The following is a 23544-nucleotide window of genomic DNA, read 5'->3' on the forward strand; positions in this document are numbered from 1 at the left end:
CGACCATATTTTCTTTTAAGAAAAAATATAAAATTGATGCGTTTTTGTTATATTTGACAAACGATAACAGGGATACAGGGCATGTACGAGCCAAAATGTACCCGCAGTTCATAGGCTGTGCGTGGCCATCTTGATTCCTGTGTGCATGCGCAAGTCTTTGGGTGGCACATACATGTTGGGTTTGCGTATTGTATTTTGGTTGGTGCATGCGTGATAATCAAGGGTGCGAATTCAATATCGTTAGAGTACTCAGCTCTCATGCGTGCACCACCGAAGTCCAATATGTGAACCCACCACACATGTGCCACTGAAGGCTCGCGCAGGTGCACAGGAATCAAGATGGTAGTGCCCAACCTATAGGTCCTGGGATGCTGTCTAAGTACACCATTCTGCATAAGTCCATTCCAAGATACAACCGGTTGGCCAGAATGAAACACAGACATAGGTCAGGGAGTACCTGTACTGTTACAGCCCCAGCAACATGGGTTTGAATCTGTAAGGGATTTGTACATTCTCCCCACATCTGCATGGGTCTCCTCCATGAGGTCTGGTTTACACTCACCGTTCAAAATGTACCGGGGTTGTAGGGTAATTGGGTTTAATTGGGTGGCACAGGCTCATGGGCTGAAATGGCCTGTTATTGTGCTGTATGTCCGAATTGATATTTAAATTTCAGTCCGTTGCACTCTTCCATAAGGATCATCACCGTTCCAATCTCATCCTTGGTATCACACTTCTGCTCGCTTCTCGTATCTATTGGTCTTCCAAAATATTCGGTATGGAATTTAAACTAGAGATGGAGTTCAATTGTCCACCAACCTCCATATTCATTACTTTCAATGACCCTTCCGCCACAATTTTCTGTTATAGAAAATGGTAAGATCATGACCTTCCAAGACAGGGAATTCTATCTTATGACACACACACAGGAAGGAAGGAAGGAGACTGTATAGCCTACAATCTAAAGTAAACCGCAATCTGATAGAGGAAACTTGTGGTCAAGTGGCATCACTGGGAGATAATAAACCATTTCAATAGATTAACTCTAATTCTGTAACTATGAGCCTGTCACCATTCACTAGTCACCAGTCTGTCTCCTCCTTCGACAATGCACGCAGGGCTGGCCTTGAAGACAATAGGAGATGGAGGAAGAACCGTAACACAGCAGCACCAAACCCAGAACAGAATTTCCCTCGCAGCCGCTGCAACCGGACATATCTGTCCCGCGTAGGCCTCATCAGCCACCAGTGACCCGTGGACGTCCCCCTTTCTAAATCTTCGTTCGCGAAGCCAAGCCATGATGATTAAAGATTTAAAGTTTATTCTTCTGTAGATATCAGTGATCTAGTTTCCATTATTGTTTTCCGTAGAGAATTCCAGGGATTCATCACCCTCTGCAGGAAGAAATTAGTCTGTACCCCAGTTTAAAATGACGGCTCCATTATCTTTTACTTATATCCCTTTGTTCAAAATTCTTGTTCCCCTATCTAAGCATAAAGTATATCCTCTCATAATTCCTCAGGATATTTTATATTTCAAGAAGATCACCTGTTATCTCATAAATTAAAAAGTAAAGAAGGAAAAGCAGTGCATTTCCAAATCTGGATGGCTCATGAGTTGAAGGAGAGCCTTCAAGTGGCAGTATGTCCATGCACCTGCTGCCCTTGTTTGGTGCTAGAGGTCTTGAGTTTTTTGGGGAGGTGCTTTCAGAGTAACCTGAGAGATAAAATGCTGTAGATTTTGTCGATGTCGCACAATGTAAGCCACTGTGCAGCTCTCAATCAGTTACAGACAGACCCTGAGTTACACAAGGGATCTGGTTCTGACCACCATCCAAAAGCTGATTTCTCTATGTCAGAAACATCAGTTTTTTTACAGCTACTCATTTCAAACTGCTTGATAGATACTTATTATAATTCTTTCATTTCTTTGAATAATCACATACACTACCCATAATTAAACTAATAGAATGTACATGTACTGAGATCTGGTCATTAATGTTCACCATAAAACATTTTCTTCTTTTTTCTTCATATTCAAATTATTTTATATTTATATTTATTATTCCAACTTGCTATAAAATGTGTGGGTGAATTTGTATAAAGTCAGATTTCACCAAGTCAGTCTTCTGGGGAGTCCCTGGTTGTGTTTTTTCTGTTATCTGTTAAGGAGGAAAATGAGCACGGCACTGCAAATATTCAGTTATCAAGTTTCCTTTATCATGTACATCATACATAAAATGTGTTAACTTTTGCTTGCTGTCAAGGTACACAAGAAAATTCCACCAAGTGTCTGTGGATTCACCTCCTGCACTCCTGTAACTTTTTCCGCCTCATGGTCTCCTGTTCGTTCCAGCAGTGAACCCGAGCTCCTGGTTCTGAACTACCAATACGATTAAGTTACATACATACAATCACTTTAAAACAGATCTTATTTGAAATACTGAAGAATTCATATTCAGTGACTTTACAGAAACTATGGAGAATGCTATGCACATTCCACAAGTAGGTACTAATTGAAATGATGCCATGAAATGAATAGACCATTGTTTTGGAAGAACAACTGGAGTCAGGTCGTCTGTGTTGGACATTTTTTTTACAAGGCTTCTGACCTCTCTGCAAAGTGCTCACTCAGAGTTCATTGAAAGGTTTGTTTACCTAAAACAACAGATGGGACCAGAAGACTGATTCCTATTGTTTGCTGGAGAAGGAGGGGGTTTTGCAAGTGAGAGAGAGAAGGACATGTGGCTGAGAGTTGGAATCTCAGATGGAGAGACACACAGCTGGAACAGTGTCAGCCAGGAGAAGCTTGTTGGAACTGAAACAGAAGCTCCAGAGTGGTGGATGGCTGGAAGTGCTATCTGTCTGATGTTTCTCTTGGAATAAGTGGAACAGAAAACAACTCTGTGGTAACCTGAAAGAAAGAGGTTATCATCTGGAGAACCCTGATGGGGCAAGATTCATCAGCAAGACATTGAGCTGACTAATGGTGGTACCTCAGTTGTTGAAACCCTGGAACAACACATCTCTCTCCGCAAACCTACAAGAACTTTACTGAGTGATAAAAATGTACCTTCCGAGCACCAAAGCCTGGTGAACTTTATACATGTTAAATCTGTGAATGGTATAAGAATTGCCTGCTACTAGAGAACTTGGAAGAATGAGAAGTGAGATTGAACAGTGAACCAAAGAACCTTTCTTAAATTTACACACATATCATACACATGTACTTAGAATTAGAAGGGGGTTAAGTTTGGTAGTTAAGAATAGTGATAGGTTAAAGTTTTATTCTGTTTTCATGATTATTTATTCCGTTTTCATGTTTAAAGGTAATTAATAACAACTTTTGTTTAAGTAACCATTTGTCATGGTGAATGTCTATTGCTGCTGGGTTTTGGGGTCAATGAACAGGCCCTTCAGCCCATATGTCTACAATGAATATGATGGCCAAATTAAATTAAAATTCTTCAGGTTGTACATGATACATATCCTGCTACTCCCTGCAGACTCATGTGTCTATTGACTTCTCAATTAAATGTGTCCCTTGTTTCTGCTTCTACCACTGATCCTAGCAGCCTGTTCCAGGCAACTGTCACTCTCTGTGTAAAAGATATTTGACAACCACGAGAATATCAAGCCACATCTTCAAAAACCAAGGCTTATTAAAAGCAGCAGAGTGTTGAGATATAAAGAAGATGCTTTTTTCGGAACAACAATAATATGATAAATTGTATATTTAAGGCTCCTGTTCGGCTCCGAATCATGGGTCCTCTACCGGCATCACCTACGGCTCCTAGAACGTTTCCATCAGCGCTGTCTCTGCTCCATCCACAACATTCATTGGAATGACTTCATTACCAACACTGAAGTACTCGAGCTGGCAGAGTCCGCAAGCATCGAATCCATGCTGCTGAAGACCCAACTGCGCTGGGTGGGTCACATCTCCAGAATGGAGGACCATCGCCTTCCCAAGATCGTGTTCTATGGCGAGCTCTCCACTGGTCACCGAGACAGGGGTGCACCAAGGAAGAGGTACAAGGACTGCCTAAAGAAATCTCTTGGTGCCTGCCACATTGACCACCGCCAGTGGGCTGATCTCGCCTCCAACCGTGCATCTTGGCGCCTCACAGTTTGGCGGGCAGCAACCTCCTTTGAAGAAGACCGCAGAGCGCACCTCACTGACAAAAGACAAAGGAGGAAAAACCCAACACCCAACCCCAACCCACCAATTTTCCCTTGCAACCGCTGCAACTGTGGCTCCCTGTCCCGCATCGGACTTATCAGTCACCAACGAGCCTGCAACAGACGTGGACATACCCCTCCATAAATCTTTGTCCGCGAAGCCAAGCCAAAGAAGAAAGATATTTAAGGCAGAGATTGACAGGCATTTGATTAGTCAGGGCATCAAGTATTATTGGGAGAAAGCCAGGGAGTGGGGCTGAGTGGGAGGATGGATAAGCCAGTGATTAGAATGGTGGAGCAGACTCAATGGGCTTACTTCTGCTCCTATATCTTGTGCCCATATAAATGATAACAGAGGGAAAAATAAAATGTTGTTGGAAGGTAAAAATGAGGGTAAGGATATTGGATGAATGAGCTTTCATTAGTTTTCTCATCTTGACATTTCTTACATCCTGTTGCTATAATACTTCCTGCAAAATAAAACTCCCCATTGTGAAAATCAGCCACATCAGATTTGATGGTTGGTTTGGATGTTCAATGAAATGTCAAGTGTTCATAAAATGGCATGGGGAAAATAAAGTAAACCCAGACAGCAGGCCATTCCGCTAGGTCACATTCCCCGAATACTGAATATTTTGCCTCCCTCCGTATAGTTTGACAGGAACTCCAAATGCCAATATTTGTCTGATGAAAAACAGAATTGTAACAGCTAAACAAGACGACAGCTCTGAAGCTGACCCTACTGTTATGCACTGCTTGCTTTCAGAAATATTCCAAAGACTGTTGTGACAGATTCCTGCCCAGCTTTTGATGCTCAGTGCACCAGTAACAGATGAGTTTTCATACATTTGTAATTACTTAATCACTTTTACATCAGGCAGTTAAAATTGTAAAACAGAAGCTGTTCAAGTTAATTTCAAAGATTCAGAGAGACCAAATATTTTGTTACCTTCTTGTTCTTAGAACTCCATGGGGAACAGGAAAAAATACTTTGAGAAATTTGCTTCCTTAAAGTTGTATAACTTCTGGATTCAGTTTGAATCACAATCTTCCTCGCTCTGCTACAAATGAAGTAATTCATCAGAGATCCTCTTGTTTGCTTTTGACTGTTAATAACAGTGATAAACATCAGAATCAGAATCTATTGTCATGAACTTATCATGCAATTTGTTGTTTTATAGCAGTATTATAGGTAGATATATTGCTATAAATTAGATTTTAAAATAAATAAAGCAGTACCAAATAAGAGAAAGGGAGGTGGAGTCTATGGTTCATTGTCCATTCAGAAATCTGATGGCCGGGGTGGAGTGGGGGGGGGGACTGGGGGAACTGTTTTTGCACTGCTGGGTATTTGTCTTCAGGCCCCTTTACCTCCTTCTTGATGATGACACTGAGAAGAGGGCATGGCCTGGGTGGTAAGGTCATGGCTGCTTTCTTAAGACACCACATCTTGATGATGTCCCCTCTATGGAGTGAAGCTTGATGGCCATGATGGTGCTGGCCAATTTCACAATTTGCTCTCATCTTTTTCTGTCATTTACATTGGCACCTCATACCAGACCGTGATTCAACCAGTCAGAATGCTTGCCATGGTGCACCTCTAGAAATTTACAAGAGTTTTTGCTGAGATAGCGAATCTCCTCAAACTTCTCACAAAGCACAGCTGCTGGAGAACCTTCTTCATGATTGCATCGTTATAAAGGCCCCAGGACAGATCTTCAGAGATACTGAAACCCAGGAATTTGAAGTTCTTAACCCTTTCCTGCTAACCCCTTGATTTCTGAATGGACAATGAATCATCGACACCACATCCTTTACTCTTCTTTTGTACTGCTTTATTTATTTTTAAATGTACAACAATATTTGTACGTTTTATGTTGCTATAAAACAACAAATTGCATGATATGTTCATGACAATAAATTCTGATTCTGATGTTTATCACTCCTACTAGTGGTCAAAAGCAAACAAGAGGAAATCTGATGAATTACAGTACAACTCCAATTATCCCAAATCAAATTCTCCAAAATCCTCTGTTATCCAAAACGTTTTAAAATTTTGGGATAAATGAGGATATCAAAAACAAATCAGAAATCCTCATTTATCTGAAATATTTTTTTGGAGCCGAACTGACCGGGGATGTTGGGCTCCCAGAAGTGGTTGTGGTGAGAATTAAACATTGGTGAGAATTAAACATTATTTTAATGCTTAAAAAGCCTTCCCTTGTTGTTTGTTGTTCTTTAAACATTATTACAAGTGATTTGCTGTTGCTACTGGGCTGCTTTTAAAAAATGACTAATTCTCCGTAAAAAAGTTTATCCAAAATGGGCCCATTCCCGACCATTTTGGAGAATCGGAGTTCTACTGTTTTTCATGTGTAGCAGAATGAGAAAGATTGTGATTGATGTACTTTTGAAGCAAGTGGGAATAATTATTTCATAAAACATTATTTTTTTCCTGACCAAGTCATTGGTCTGCATTGATTTGATTAGTTTAGTTTGGTGGTTGTATGAGGAGAAGTTAAACAATTTCATGGAAATGCACAAATTTGCGGTAGATATGGGGATAATCTTTTTCCCAACTGGGGTGTCCACAAGTAGATGACACAATCTTAAAATAAGTCCATTTAAGACAGAAAAAAATTGCATTTCACCATTCGAATACTTGAGTTTAGTTGATAGGGAACTCATCAGGACATACCAACTATTTCTAGAGCTAGATAGAGTAGATGCAGAGAAGATGTTTCTATGAGTGGGAGTGTTTGAGACCAGAGGGCACAGCCTCAGAATAAAAGGATGTCCCTTTAGAACAGAGATGAGGAGAGATTTATCCAGCAGAGGGAGAGGAATCTGTGGAATTTTCTGCCACAGTCAGCAAGTCTTTGGGTATACAGTATTTAAAGTAGAAGTTGACAGGTTCTTGATTAGTAAGGCTGTCAAAGGTTATGATGAAAATACAGGAGAATGAAGGTAAAAGGCAAATACATCCGCCGTAATTTGAATGGTGGAAAAGACTTGGTGTTGAATGGCGCAATCCTGCTCCCATGTCTTATGGTCCCATTCTCTACGTGAGGAGGCTGTGGAGCCTCGCGCCATGATCCTATTCAAGGCAAGAGGTCCATAAGTTCTCAGAAATCGAGGGAATCAAGAAATATGAAATTTACACAAAATGGAGGTGAAAGATAAGGCCATGATCCCACTGAATGGATGAAACATTAGTGAGTGGTCAAATTGCCCAATCTGGCTTCTATTCTTTTTCTATTTCAATGGTCAAGTTACCCTACTGAGTAGCTGTTAAAGTGAAGCTCGATCTAGGTGAAGTATCTTGCATAGGGCAAAAAAAAAAATGGCACTAATTGGATTGCTCTTTCAAGGCTGCTTGAGATGAATCGTTTCCTCAATGATGTCTCAATCTGTGGCAATGACATTTTTTTGTTGCATTTGCATCAGCAATTGTTATCCAGTGTTTTAGTTGCATTCACTAATCTAGACCAGTCGTTCTTAACCTTCTTTTGACTATGGACCTTTTAGGCTAGGCTCAAAGTTTATGGGCACCCTTCCAAGTGAAGCAGTCAAGCTCAGCTGAGATCTTCCATACTTCTCCCTTAATGATAACATGAAAAATAGAAAAAAATATTTTACAATTTCAGTCTATAACCCCCCCCTTAAATGGGTGGGGGATGTGGGGGGAAGATGGACACATGGCCCCCATTGAGAAGAGCTGATCTAGACTGCCAATATGTTGTGTTCATCGATTGATCTTGTCTATCTTGTGCTTCAAGTGAACAAAAATGTCAGCTCTAATAATGAGCTCCAAAATCTTGTCAACCACTTCTTAAAAGAATGGAGCGACATTTGTAATTTTCCAGTTCACTGGAACCTTTCCTGACTCTAGAACTTCCTAAAAGGTCACAACTAATCCATTCATAATTTCTTCAGCTTCCTCTCTCAGAACCCTACAGTGTAGTCCACCCGGTCCAGGTGATTTATCCACCTTCAGTCCCTTCAGTTTCCCAAGCATATTCTCCTTAGTAATAGAGTCAACATGTCTCCTAAAACTCTCGAATATCTGGTATATAATTGGCGTCCTCCACAGAGAAAATACCAATCCAGTTCATCTGCCATTTCTTTGTTCCCCATTACCACTTCTCCAGCATAATTTTACAGTAATATAATGTCCACTTTTGTTCCTCTTTTATTCTTTATATACAGTGGAACCCCATTATAACGCGATAGTTAGGGTCCAAAAAATTGCATGGCAAATAAAGTGGGGTTGCACTAAATTGGGTTCACAAAAAAACAGCAGTTTTTAAAAAAATTAAGAATATATGCACAATACATGTATTTTCAATCATACTTTTATTTCTTACAATCATCATTTTATTTCTTAAAAAAGTGATCAGGTGTTCATTGCTTGAAAGCAATGTGTCACAGGCTGAGAGCAAAATCCAAAATGCATCTAAGGTGGAGGATTTTTATGTGGTCCTCATCCTGGGCCTCCAGCCAACATAGGCCAGCTTTGAGGCACTTAATGGCTTCAGACACTTTTGGGGGTAGGGATGGAGGCTCCTCATTATCCTCCTCCTATGGTTCTGGATCTAGTGATACCGTAACGTTACAGTCGATCTCGGAGTCCGTCAGGTGCTTATATGTTCGGCTTTCATCAGCGGCAGAGCACCGCTGGTGTAAATCCTCTTTGCTTATTTCAAACATCCTCTCTGCCTCACGCACCTCTTCATCTGTGAAGCCGTAGAATCCTTGTTCACCATCATCATCCTCCTTGGTGGATTTTCGTGATAAAAAGGCTGGACCCAGACCCCTCTCCCAGCATTTTTCCACACATGAGGAGCTGACTGATGCCCAGCCCTTCCCACCTAATGTTCATGCTTTTCAAATAGTCTTTCAGCATTGTTGATTGGTTTACAATTCTACAAATTAATTTATGTCTGTAATTCTGCTTGAACATGGAGATGATCCCATGAATCAGGAGGTGGGTCTTAGATCTAGTGTTCTTTGGGAGGTATGAAACTTGGATCTTCCCGTCACGGCTTACTAGGTGGGACAGTTGTCGAGCAAAAGAAGAGCTTTCAGTTCTAGCATTTGCATGCACAAATGAGTGCAGATGGCAGAGACAAAAGTTTTGTAAAACCAATCCTCATAGATGACATTGGTCATCAAAGCATTGCTGCTCTGCGTGTATTCGAATGGTAATGACTTCACATTGACATGTTGGAAAAAGCAGGGCAAGTGAGATTTGCCAATCATGAGTGGTTTTAACTTATATGTTTCAGTCTTGTTAGCACAAAACAACAATGACACACAATCTTTGCATACCCCTCACGTCGATGGGCGTCGTCTTTGCAAGTCTAGGATCATCTTGTAGCAGAGGCCTGTTTCTTCACAGTTGTGCCCTTGTTGTTCGACATAGCTACCTTCTTCTAAGAGGGTTTTTAGTTCTGCCAGGTATTCCCTGTCAGCTGAGTGAATTTCTCCAGACACTAACACTTGACACATGTTGTGACAGCATTTAAGCCAGTCTATCCATCCATTGCTAGCTTTGAAGGGAGAGATTTCTCCGTTAATCAGCTGCTCAACTTCTCAGCTTCTGCTTTGAGAATAGGCCTGGAAATTAGAACGCCTTGTGAGGCTAACATCTTTGGCTGTCTTCATGTATTTGGCCTTTACTCCCGCCTCTTCTTCGACTTTCCAAAGTGACGTGCGTAACTTATCTTCCTTGAGATTTCCAGCCACGAAGTGTTGATTCAGGTACCCCGAGGTCGCATGCAACTTGGTTTTGACTTTCATTCTTGATCACATCAATTGCGTGAAGCTTATCTTTCACTGAAAAAGATTTTCGTTTCCTAAAGATGCGTTCCATTTTCAAAAAAACATCACTTCTGGAAAGAGCAAAAGAAAAGGGTCCAATGGCTCATGGCATTATATCCAGATTCACATTAAATCAAAGCGTGTTAAATCGGGGTTCCACTGTATCTGAAAGAAAACTTTTTGTATATTTTATATTATGGTCCTTCTTTTATTCATATTTCATCTCTGTTTTTTAGTTGCATTCAGTTAGTTTTTAAACCTACCCAATTCTTTGACTTCCTGTTAATTTTTGCAACAGTGTATACTTCTATGCTGTCTTTCACCTCCCTAATATGCATTGATTCCCTGATTTTCCCTTTAGAATACTTCTACTTTGAGATGAAACAATCCTGCATCTTCTAAAATCCTCTCAGAAACCCTTGCCATTGCTGGTCTACTGTCTTCCTTGCGAGCATTCCCTTCTAATCAACTTTGTCCAGCTCCCTTCTCATGCCTCTGTCATTATCATTATTCAACAGGCACATCTGAATCTCGGTTGTCGCCTTCCAACTACAGAGTGAATTGAATCATATTGCTCTCACTGCCTCCTAAGGGCTCCTTTACCTTAAATGTTCTAATCATATCCATTTCATTACACAGCATCAAATCCAGAATTGACTTTTCCCTTCTGGGCTCAACCACTGGGTGCTTTAAAAAGCTATTTCGTGGACATTACACAATTTCTTTCTCCAGGGATCCAGAACAAACCTGATTGTCCCAGTTGACCTGCATATTGAAGACTCCCCTGACCACTGTAACATTGCCTTTCTTACATTCTTTCCCTAACTCCTATCATTGGTTTCTATTCAGAAATCTGTGTTTAATTTCCAAGGTATATTTAGTTATGGGTTACATTATATGTTATATTGCATATAAATGTTTTTAAAAAAGATAGATTGTGGGGGTTTAGTGTAGGTCACCACAAACAGAGTAACACTTCACATTTCATTTCAAATGCAAGAGCTTGGCTGAAGCCAGTCATGAAGGCACCAGTAGCTTTGCAAAAGATAATGGGACTGTTTTGGAAGGAATTTTAAAAAGCAGGCTCAAATAAACAACCCAGGCTCAAAGTGCTGATAAAGATCTTTCAAGGATTGAGTTAGCACCGCAAGAGATTCTGGCTTTTACAAGGAGAGAGGAAAAGACCAAACAGGATTTCTATTTGCGAGAGAATGAGAGAAGAGAGAGAGAGAGAGAGAGAGAGAGAGAGAGAGAGAGAGAGAGAGAGAGAGAGAGAGAGAGAGAGAGAGAGAGAGAGAGGGAGTTCAGTAGCAGCAGCTGGAACTGGAACAGGACAAGCTGGCAAGCCTGTTGAAACCCCATTTTGAAGACAGGTTGTGAGTTCTGAGTTCAACCAGTTGAAAAACCATTGTAGTCCTTACAAAGGGAAATGGCTGGCTAGACCATTTCTCTTGAAATAAGGGAAACAAAAGGTACTCTGTGGTAACCTGAAAGAAGAGGCTAATATTTGGAAAACACATGATGGGGCAAGTTTCTTTGATAAGGCACTGAAGTGACTGATCATGGGAACTCAGTTTATGTGTGTCCAACGAGCAACAAATCTCTCTCTGAAACCAACTAGAGCCTTCCTGAGTGGTGACCATTTACTTTTTCATTAGAGCCTGGTGAAAATTTATAGATGTTAAATTCTGCACACAGTATATAAGAATTGCCTGATACTGGTGAACTTGGAGGAGTGAGAGGTGAGATTGGACTGTGCATCAAAGAACTTTCCTAAAAACATTACATACACGTGCACTTAGAATTAGAAGGGAGTTAAGTTAGGTTAAGTTAATAGTAATAAGTTAAAGTTTAATCCTGTTTTTACGTTTTAAGAGAATTAAAACCAACTTTTATTTAAGTAACCATTTGTCTTGGTGAATTTCTATTGCTGCTGCGTTTTGGAGTCTTCTGGACTTGTAATGCAATCTTTTCAGTTTCTCATCTCTATCCACAAGGATTCTACATCTTCTGATCCTATATCCTTCTTGCTATCGATTAAATTTATTTTTTTGTTACCAACAGAGCAAGTCCACCTCCACTGCCCACCTGCCTGTCTTTTTGATAAGATGGGCATCCTTGGATGCTTAGCTCCCTGCTGTGCTTCTTCTTCAGCCATATCTCCATTATATGATGTGTTGTCATACAATGCCATGCCTGTCGAATACTAACCATACTTTAAACTCATCTACCTTGTTTCGTATGCCGCATGGTATAAATAAACAACCTTCAGTTCTACATTGACCATCAGATATCAGATCAGAATCAGATGACGGAGTAGTAGGCTTGCATTAAGCTGACATCACAATGGTCCTGGTGGGAGGGGAAGAAAAATATCATGGGAGTGGTACTGATAAGATCTTGGAGAGTTCCAATAAAGTCAATTGGTTGGTTCAACTGACTCACAGCTTCTGTGTGTTTTTTTCTTTCGACTACACTGACCACACTGTCCTATTGTGATAAAGATTTAAAAGTGTTTTGGGAAGGATTATTAGAACATTTGAAAGACTTTTGCAGAGTGCCTTTTGCAAAAAGAGCATCAAGGTTGCAGCATACAGCTTGCCTGGGAGAGCATGTGATTTTTTTTCAGGCAGACAGAACAGTTTTGCTCTTAGAAAGGGAAGGTGTGAAACAAAGAGAAAGGACACAGAAATCAGTTCCAGAAGGAAAAAACTGGCAAACCTTTGGAAGAATGCCTGGTCAAAGGAGAAGACTGGTTGTCTGAAAGGTGACCTGAAAGAAGGAGGACTATCTGGAGAACACTGAAGGGGCAAGTTTCAACATTAAGACTGATTAAACAGGAATCAGGTGCAGATATCCTGGAACAAAAGGAATCTCTCTTTGAAAACCAACAAGAACCCTCCGGAGTGGTAACCATTTGCCTTTTAAGCACCAAAAATTGGTGAACTTTATTAATGCTAACCTTTGTGCACAGTACAAGAATTGCCTGCAACCAGTGAGATTGGACTGTGATCCAAAGAACTTTTCTAAGCTTATATACACATTACACACACCTGTGTTTTGTATTAGAGGGGGGTTTAAATAGGTTAAGTCGGTTAAGTAAGTTGATAGTAATAAGTTAAAGTTTGAATCTGTTTTCTTGTTGAAATATAATTAAAAACTACTTTTGTTTAAGTACCCCTTTGTGATGTGGTGCATATCTATTGCTCCTGGTTTTGGGGGTCCTCTGGACTCCGTAACACTATTGTTTACTCTGGAGATTTCAGTAATCTGCCCTGTGCTCTCTTTCCCTTTAGTTTTATCCATACTTTACAAATTATTTGCAACCACACCACCCCCACTGCCCCCCCCCCACCACACCCCAGCTATTTAGTTTGAAGCCCCATCTAAGATCCAGAACCCAGAACCCTAGTCATGAGATTTGCCAAAACCCTGGTCCCAATGTGGCTCAGGTGGACGCATCCCATTGGAAAAGGTCTCTCCTTACACAATTTTTTCCCCAATGTCTCACAAATGGAAACCTATTTCTCCCACACCAGTCTTTGATCCATGCATTTAACTCCTTCATCTTATCAACCCTATGCTAATTTGTACGTAGTTCAGGAAGCAATCTAGAGATTATTATTTTTTTGGTTCTGTTTTTTAAATTTTGTCCTTATCTGCTCTTTCCTAGTTCTACCTATCTCGTTGGTATTGTTATGAGCCCATAAGACACCAAAACCCACCAGCAATAGATATTCACCAAGACAAATGGTTACTTAAACAAAAATTGCTTTTAATTATCTTTAAACATGAAAACAGGATAAAATTTTAACTTATTAGTATTAACTTAACTAATCTAACTTAACCCCCTTCTAATTCTAAGCGTATGTGTATGTAATGTGTATGGTAAGTTCTGAAAAATTCTTTGATTCACAGTTGAACCTCACTTCTCATTCCTCCAAATTTACTGGTTGCAGGCAATTCTTATACTGTGCACAGAATTTAACATTTATAAAGTTCACCAGGCTTTGGTGCTTGAAAGGTAAATTGTTACCTCTCAGGAAGGTTCTTGTCAGTTTCCAGAGATATTTGTTGTTCCTGGACACAAACTGATCCCTTTTAATCAGCCACGTCAGTGCCTTGCTGAAGAAACTTGCCCCCTCAGGGTTCTCCAGATGATAACCTTTTTGTTTCTCTTATTTCAAGTGAAATATTGGTCAGCCGGTCCTCTCCTCTTCCATGAACCACAACGGCTTTGACCAGGCTGATCTAAGCACTCACAACCCATCTTCCAAATGGGGGTTTTCCACAAGCTTGCCAGCTTGTCCTGTTCCAGTCCCAGCTGCTGCTGAACTGTAAAACTGTAGAACTGAATCTTCTCTCTCAGAGAAAAGCCTGTTTTGCTCTCCCTGCTTGCAAAACCACAGCACAGACAGCCTGCGGCTCTGATGAGTTCTTTCATCTGTTGCCTTTTTGTAAACAACAATCCATTAGTAAAATCTCTTGGGCACTCTCTAAAGCTTTTGCAAAGGCTCTGAGGCCCTGACATGTCTAGCATTAGCAGAGCTCCAGCATTTTAAATAAGATCCGTTTTAAAGTGTTTGTATATGATCTACACTAAAAAACCTTCCCCAATTTATCTCCCAAAAACATATCTACTATCTATCACAGTATCCACATGGACCTCAAGAACTGGGCATTTGAGCAACCAACATTTGCAGCAGATATGGTCACCTGGAGCTAAAATGGGATCCACCAGCTCCCAAATAATTGCAGGAATAACACATCACTTGACCATGAATCCCTACTTTATTTTGTTAGTTCAAATTTAGTGTCTTTCATTTCATTGCTATGTTGCCACTTAAGATTTAGTAAATACTATTTGAGTGAAGAATATTAAAAATTCTTCAGCTGGTATTCAAATCAACATCGTATCAATTTCTATCCATTCTAATTAATTGTAAAGTTTGTACATCATTGCATGGTAGTGTATAAATAATACGACAATCCAATCTGTCTCAGAAATACAAGTAAGCATTTAGGACTGGAAATACTGACCCAGGGACCTTAAAATGATACCACGTAGGAGACCAGGAATAGTTTATACCCGTTTCCTGAGTTTGTGACTTCACTGCATGTATCACCTCCTGAGTGACCCAAGTGGGAGTAGGGTTTTCTTCTTTCACACATTGACTTGGCATGCTTTAAGGGAGCATGAATTATCTTCCCTCTTTCAGGGTGTTGCATTCATGTTCCAAACAGTTTCATTTGGACCTTGTCTCTCATCCACTATAATGTGGGCCATGCTGTATAAAGTTGTGTTAATTTGGTCTTCTGGGGTGATCTTTATCTTCAAGGGAATATAGGTGCAAGCAACAAAGTAGGCATTTCCAGAAGTTTAAAATAAGCAAATGCAGGATCAAATCGAGCAGTAAGGGGATTCCAGATATGCAAGTAGTCACAACCATATGGTTTTAGCACAGATTGCACAATTTGCTTGCTTATGGATGCCGTGCATTGGGCTGGAAAGGATGCTAGAATTATCAGTAACAGAAGGAAGCAGGGCAGCCTGTGTTGGGGATTGAGGGCCTCTTTTATTTTTCCAGCATCCATTTTGTTCATGGTGCATAGTGCAGATGCTTCTTCAGTTTTGGATTGTGGGGCATGTCAGGTTGGATAGTGGAGGATTTGCTGGTGAACATTTTTCAATGTTATTGGACCTGCGATCACAGAGGCAAAAATAGAGCAGTCAGCAGATCGAAAGAGGACTTAGCTTGAAGTATCTTGAATATGATGGCATGTGTTATGGGGTATATTATATTTTATATTAATATGTCTTTAAAAGAGATAGATTGTGGGGGTTTAATGGAGGTCACTTCACAAACAGACAGTAACACTTCACAAAAGACATCTCATTTAAAATGTCTATGGATACATCACAAGTAGGTGTTAATTGATGTAATGCTGTGGAATAAATGGACTATTGTCTTTAAAGCAACAGATGCCCAGGCAGAAGCTGATTCCGGTGCCAACAATCTGTCTGGTGTCAGTTTGCTGTTCTAAGAAGAGTCATGTGGTTTTGCAAACAGAGAGGAAAAAAAATGTGATTTTTTGGAGAGATAGAGAAAACTGAGAATGACAGTTCCACAGATGCTTTTGGAGGCTGTAATATGGCAAGCTGGCAGGCTTGTTAAAACCCCATTTTAAAGACGGGTGGTGAGTTCTGAGTTCAGCCTGTTCAAAACTCTTGTAGTCCTTACAAGAGGAAATGGCTGGCTAGAATATTTCTCCTGAAATAAGGGAAACAAAAGGAACTCTGTGGTAACCTGGAACAAGAGGTTATCATTTGGAAAACCCATGATGGGGCAAGTTTCTTCAGCAAGGCACTGAAGTGGCTGATCGGAGGGAATCAGTTTGTGTATGTCCAATGAGCAACAAATTTCTCTCTGAAGCCAACAAGAACCTTCCTGAATGGTAATCATTTACCTTTAAGCACCAGAGCCTGGTTAAAATACATAAATGTTAAATTCTGTGCACGGTATAAGAATTGCCTGATATCGGTGAACTTGGAGGAGTGAGAAGTGAGATTGAACTGTGCATCAAAGATGCTGGGTATTGGGGTCCTTTGGGCTCGTAACAATGCACATTATATACACGTGCACTTAGAATTAGAAGGCAGTTATGTTAGGTTAAAGTTTGATCTTGTATAAAGAAAATTAAAAGCAATTTTTGTTGAAATAACCATTTGTCTTGGTGAATTTCTATTGCTGCTGGGTTTTAGAGTCCTCTGGACTTGTAACACATGGCTTTGCAAAGTCGTGCTCTTGCAACTGCATGAATTCAGTTCATGGTCCAGATTATTTTCTAGTCACTGTTTATTCCCAAAATGTTGATTGTGAAATAGATTACAGCAATGCCACAAATGACAAAGAAGATATTATTCAGAATATTAATGGTCTTCAATGTGCAACAAAGCAGAATGATGGCAATAATGCTTCATTGCTTCAACTCCAATTTGTGGTTCACTGCTCCTGCATCCTTACAGTGGAGTATTACTATATTATAACACAGTATTATACAACACAGTGTTACTGCATTAAGGTTGAATGATACAGAACTTACAGTTGAGTTCTTTTATCAAAAAAAAATTAAGTGTGTATCTGCTTCTTGCAAGGCCAATCCAACCGGTTGCATTCCCTTTTTCTCCCAAATTATTTTCTTTCAAATATTGAAACCATTGCCTAAGTCTGTTAAAAATAAAAAGTTAATTCTCATTCTGATTCATTTGGCAATCATTTTAAATTTGTCTTCATTCTTGTACCAATGGCATGGCTATTCTCTCTGAATATGCAGTGATATGTTGATCGAGGGAGATAAAGAAGGATGGAAGGAGGTTCATGCAGAGTCCAAACATCAGCCTGAATCATTTGAGCTAAATGAGCTGCTCCAGTGCAGTACATTCTGTGTAATTCTAAGAAATTTCACCGTGTGTGAAGTATAAATGATAAAACACAGAATAAAATAAAATCTTTTATGTTTTTCAAAGCCTTAATGTTACCTTGACTGAAATGCTTCACTCTTCTGGAAGAGAGTGGTTCAGAGATTAATTTTAAAATTATGCAGTGTGTTGCTAGGTGATGGAATGGTTTGGAAGAAACAGTGGAAGGAGGATAATTTGTGTACACTCTTTAAAATGGAAGTAGACAAATATTGAACATTATTTAAATGAGTTTGAGAAGAGCAGGAACTAGGTAAATGGTTCCATTAAAGATGTAACATAAGTAAGATGTCATAATTCAATGGTTCTGTTAAAGTGCTATTTTGAACACATTTTCATCTTCAGAAGTACTGCTATCCCATGAGTTGATTGAGAGGGTAACAGAGCACAGAGAGATTGAAATGTGAATTAAGGTTTAGTCCATTATTTTGGAACTTGGACAGCATGGACAAGTTGGGATGAAAAAGCAATTCTGTGCTATATAGCTCTCGGACTCTCTGAATTTCCTGCCTTGACAAGATGCCTGAGAATCACTTCTCATTCTTCTATCAGTGGGTGTCAGTCCAGCTTGGTCCATCATTCCTCCTAAATTAATCACTTCATTCAGAAAGAAACCCCATGAGCTTTCTCTCAACTACGTCCAATGCAAGTATCTTTTTTAGATAGGAGCCAAAATATTTGCAGTGTTGCAGATGTAATCCTACTCATACCCTTTACAGAATCGCGAGACTTCTCTATTTTTAGATAACATCCCCTTTGCAATAAAGGCCAATGTCCTATTACCTTCCTAATCACTTGCCGGCATCACCTTGTGTGTCTCATACTCAAGGACATCCAGATACTGCAGTACCACTACATTTTGTACTCTTCAAATTAAATTTTTTTTTTGCTATTATATTTGTTAGTCCAAATTAGAAAATTACATTAGATTCCAATTGCCAGATGTCTGCATGCTTGCTTAACTTATCTACATCTCTTTGTAGATTCTTGCATTCTCATCACAACTTGCATTCTCCCCCATCTTTGCTTCATCAGCACATGTACTTAATCTCTTCAATTCAATATTGACACAGATTTTACAAAGGTAAACAACAACATTCTGAACATCTAAAGAAAGCAAAATCTCAAAGGCGTGTATTTTTTGATGATGTCAAACGTGAGAAGATGTGTTTCCATTTTATCCCTTCAACCTCTCTTTCTGGAAGGTGGAAACATCAACAAAATACATGAGGTCACAGACTTCTTTGTCAATGCAAAAGCCCGAAACAAAATAACAATATATTTCCTATGATTAAATCATACAGTATCCTCAAACATCAACTGCAATTTAGGGCCCAGTGTACGTCTTCTATTGAATAATAGAATGTGGTGCCTATAACACCACAGTTTTCGGCAGAATATCAAATGGCAATGAGGAAGCATACAGGAGGGAGGTAGAACAGATCTTTGAGTGATGTCACCACAGCAACATTGTACTCCATGTTAGCAAAACCAAGGAGATGATTGTGGACTTCAGGATGGAGTCAGGGAAACACAACCCAGTCCTCATCGAGAGCTCAGTAGTGGAGAGAGTCAAGAAGTTCAAATTCCTGGGTGTTAACATCTCTGAGGATATCTGTCCTGGAGCCTCCATGTTGATGCAATCATGAAGAAGGCTCGCCAGTGGCTATACTTTGTGAAGTACTGGAGGAGATTCAGCATGTCAGCAAAGACTCTGAAAAACTTCCACAGGTGTACCATGGAGAGCATACTGGCTGGTTGAATCCCTGCCTGCTATGGAGGTGCCAACTCTCACGACAAGAAAAAACTCCCTGCAACATTATAGGCACCATTCTCCACTCTGTCTGCAGTATGACGCTGCCGCAAAACATCAAATTTCATGACTTGTTCATGACAATCAATTCTGATTCTGATTACTGGACGGAAAGAAGCCAATTGATCTGTCACGATGGTGCTGGCTTTACACCATAGCAATCACCACAACAGTTATTAAAATTATTATATTTTTATCCAATTCCCTGCTGAAGACCATGAAACCCACCTTCATCCCATCTGTCGGCAGTACATTCCAGATTCTAACTGCACACCGTAAAAAGAAAGGTTTCCTTCATGTTAATCTTCCATGAATTAATGCACAACACCTTTATTGTAATGTAAATTTAGACGGCTTTTAATGTGACTGGGATTTTATGGTACAATTGAAAATGTAAATTATTGTCGAGTAAAGGTCTCATTTGTCAATTCTTCAAACAAATTTTTTAATCTCTTATTGAGAATAAAGTAATGAGAAAAGGGGGAACTAACATTTAATTTTGGGAAAGACAGATTTCATGGCGTAACCAGACTTAAATTATGATGAACTTCCATGACAACATCTGAAAATAGCAACCACATCAGCTAAAATGATATTGTCAACATTGCTATTGTGAACCACAATCCCAGCCAATCTGTTTTCCACTAAGCAGTACCACTCTCTGCCTCCACTTGATCCAGCACCTACCTTGTGAGTCAGTTCAGTTAGAGAGTATTCAACTTCTCTAACTTTTCTTGCCATTGAAGCATTGAAGACCAACATATTTCTCTGATCTTTGATTCTGAGCTTTCCATCTGTAGTTGCAACTATCTTTGTGTGACTTTTTTTCTCTGGCAGTCATGCTCCACATCCCTAATTACTAAAATCCAAGTGAAAAAACAAATTAAAACTGAAAACAAGAATGCAGGAGGAATTCTTTCCTGCAGATACTGATAGTGACCCTGACGTTGTGATTCCCTGCCATTTTCTTGACCATCCCATATATGTTTGTGGCCTATTGTATTGATAAAAGATCTAATGTATTCTCTGAGAAGAACACCTCCTTTTTCATATGGGCATGTGCAACATGCAGAACTCAATTAGGGATTCTCCAACTTCAAGTAACGTGCCCGTTTTTTCCCTTTGTACCTGCATAAAGTCTGTAAAGCAGACATGTTTTTATCCAGAAACGTTACTCGCGATCATTAAGGAAAAAGGAGGCAAGTTCCTAAAGCTAGGATTAATCTTTAATCACACGTTGATAGGACACAGAACATCGAGCAGTACAGGGCAAGAACAGACCCTTCAGTCCAAGTGTCAAATATGTTGTCTATGTTAAACTCAAACTCGGCTGCTTGCACATTTCACATAATCCCTCTATTCTCTCCACATTCATGCTTCTATCTAAACACCTTTTAAATCTTGTATCTGCCTCCATCACCACACCTGGCAGCCCGTTCTAGGCACCTACCACTCTGTAAAAAATATTGTCCCTCACACCTCTATTAAACTCACTCCCCCACCCCCTCCCCAATCTAAACAAATGTCCTGGGCCATTTTCACCATGGGGAAAGTGATCCCAATAGGTTTATAAATGCCATCAACCAAGGTAATTGATTTGAAGTTAACTGTGTCTCAATCCCATGTAGTTTCTTTCACTTCCTTTATTGCTGGACGATCAATATTGATGAGATGGAAAGATGCTGTCCCTGCTACTCATGTTCAATAGTTATATGACATAATGGAATGTCTAACTTTGGAAAAAATCAAATGTTCCTCTTATGTAATGGATTTAAACTTTTCATGTTTATGGGTTCCTTATTAGTTTTTTTATCATAATCTATAAATTCATTTAGATCTTGTCTTGTGAGTTTGTGTTTTGTTTTATTATGGTCGTGAAATTGTATGTATTTACCAAATAACTTTGGGAGGGAAGGGGGTAGAATTTGTAGTATAGTATCAATTTTATTTAAAAAATCTTTTTCAATTAGACATGTTATAACTGATTAAATGATTATTCATTATTTCCTTTATGGGTAAGATTGTTACGATATCTAGTTTATATGTAACAGATTTTCTTACTTGTCTTTCTTTTGTATATTTATTTTTTCATATTTACCTCTTTATATTTAGGTAAATATGGGCTTCTACTTTTTGTATGATTGTAAATTTTAATAAACAGCTTTTTAAATGCCTAAATTACCAATTTTCCATCTGGAAACAGATCGGAATACACCCCCATGTCCCTATTAACTTTGAGACAGCTTCTTGGAGGTAGGTATGAGATATTTTATAAATTATGCAGTTCGGTCAATCCCAATCCATAGTTTCTGGAAATTAAAATTCATCCTTTGGTTTAGTTTGGGTAGAGTGGATATATTCACATTGTGTACTTCAACAAACACATCAACTTCTGCTACTCAGTGAAAGCAGCTTTTACCAAAGTAACAATTCATTGCCTTGAATTGCTAATCCAGAGATATTTTCAAATACTTCCAATGAATTTAAATGTTGAAAGAAAAAGCTGGAATGCATAGAAATATTAAAGCACAGTCCCTTCAGCTCATGATGTTTTTCTGACCTACCCTTAAATCTACTCAACAGTTTAATTTTAAACATTCACTACCTCACACTGATAACTCTCTAATATTTTTCTTGCATCCATGCGCTCGTCTAAGAGTCTTTTAAATTCCCTTTTGTACCAGATCTATGGATTTGCACCCTAAGGTCTCTCTGTTTTTCCACATTGCTTAATAATCCTGCCATTAACCATACACTCAGCCTTCAAGTTTGACCTTCCAAAATACATCACTTCAGACTTATGCGGATTGAACTCTATCTGCCACTTTTCTGCCCAACCTGTGGAACTCCATTAGTTACTGACCTCCAGGCACCTAAAATTACACTGTGAAAGTTCTGGATGGTGTTAAAAAAAAACCCAGATTACTCATGATCTTAAGGTTTGAAATTGTTAGCTATTGATAACTCCATATCCACAGCAACGTGGCTGAGCCAGAACTGTTTTCTGAAATCACCCAGCAACCATTCCAATTCCAGGACAATCTGAATTTAAATTTAAATTTAGACATACAGGCCATTTCGGCCCACAAGTCTATGCCACCCAATTTACACCCCATTAACCTACACACCCGGTATATTTTGAACAGTAGGAGGAAACCGGAGCCCCCAGGGAAAACCCGTGCTGACACGGGGAGAACGTACAAACTCCTTACAGACAGTGTGGGATTCACTCATCATCTTGCCTCATCAATATCAATGATACTATGGAGAGATTAAAGAAAAAATAGTCACTGGCCAGTATCCTGCTGAGATTGTGTGCTGAGCTCACGGACCCAGTATGGTGCTTGGAGGCTATATTCAAGTTAGTAATTGTAATGAGCACATCACCTACATTTCTCTTACCTGGTGAAATCAGTCATTTCCATCATTATCATACACATCTGCTTTGCCAACACAATTATGTCATTCCCACTATCATCCCACTTTGCCACTTCAGCGTCCAGCTTGTTCTTCTCCTGATGGAAGCTCTCCACTTGCTCAGCAATCTTTGCTTTTTCCTCCTGGGGCAGCTGAGCCATGATGGCCTGTGGAAAAAGAGAAACACTGAGAATAAACAGCTTTCAAATCATCTCTCACTGGTGCCATGTAGTGTAGCTGCCTTCAGAATTTATCTCCATCAAATTATCTTTTTTTCATCTTTTGAAAGAAACATTAAATTGAGACTTCATCAATTTTCATTTCTGGGTTCATTGCTTAAAAAATTATAAAAGGATGTACAGCACGGTTAGCAGTTAGCACAACACTTTTACAGCATCAGGGATTGGGACCAGACCTGGGTTTAAATCCCGCGCTGTTTGTAAGGAGTTTGTATATTCTCCTCCTGTCTGCATGCGTTATATCTGGGGGCTCCGGTTTCCTCCCACCCTTCAAAAGCCTACCAGGATATAAGTTAATGGGGTGTAAAATGGGCGACATGGACTCGTAGGACTGAATTTACCTGATACAGTGTTGTGTATCTCATTTTAAATTTAAATCTGTTGGTCGCAGGAATATTAAAATTGGATTTCTGTTCTGAGAAATGGAATGACAGTGAACTGTCCTTTTTTTCTGGGAAGTTATGATACCATGCTGTAAAACACTGGTGAAAGCTGGAATTCTGTGCACATTTCTGGTTGCCACATTACTACAATGGAGAGGGTGAAGATTGCAATGGTGAAGGTGCAGATTAAAATGGAGACAGTGTAGAT

General features: G+C 39.6%; 1 protein-coding gene across 2 annotated transcripts in view; it reads right to left on the minus strand.

Annotated features, from left to right (window-relative positions):
* The window catches only part of LOC138756995 (catenin alpha-2), an 835014-nt gene that overhangs the window by 233025 nt on the left and 578445 nt on the right, over positions 1 to 23544 (minus strand). For both annotated transcript variants that reach the window (XM_069923543.1, XM_069923544.1), the window contains one exon: positions 22700 to 22881. In XM_069923543.1, the coding sequence (XP_069779644.1) occupies positions 22700 to 22881 (182 nt within the window). The remainder of the gene's footprint in view (positions 1 to 22699; positions 22882 to 23544) is intronic.

This window comes from Narcine bancroftii, chromosome 3, assembly GCF_036971445.1.
Source record: "Narcine bancroftii isolate sNarBan1 chromosome 3, sNarBan1.hap1, whole genome shotgun sequence".
NCBI classification, from domain to species: Eukaryota; Metazoa; Chordata; class Chondrichthyes; order Torpediniformes; family Narcinidae; genus Narcine; species Narcine bancroftii.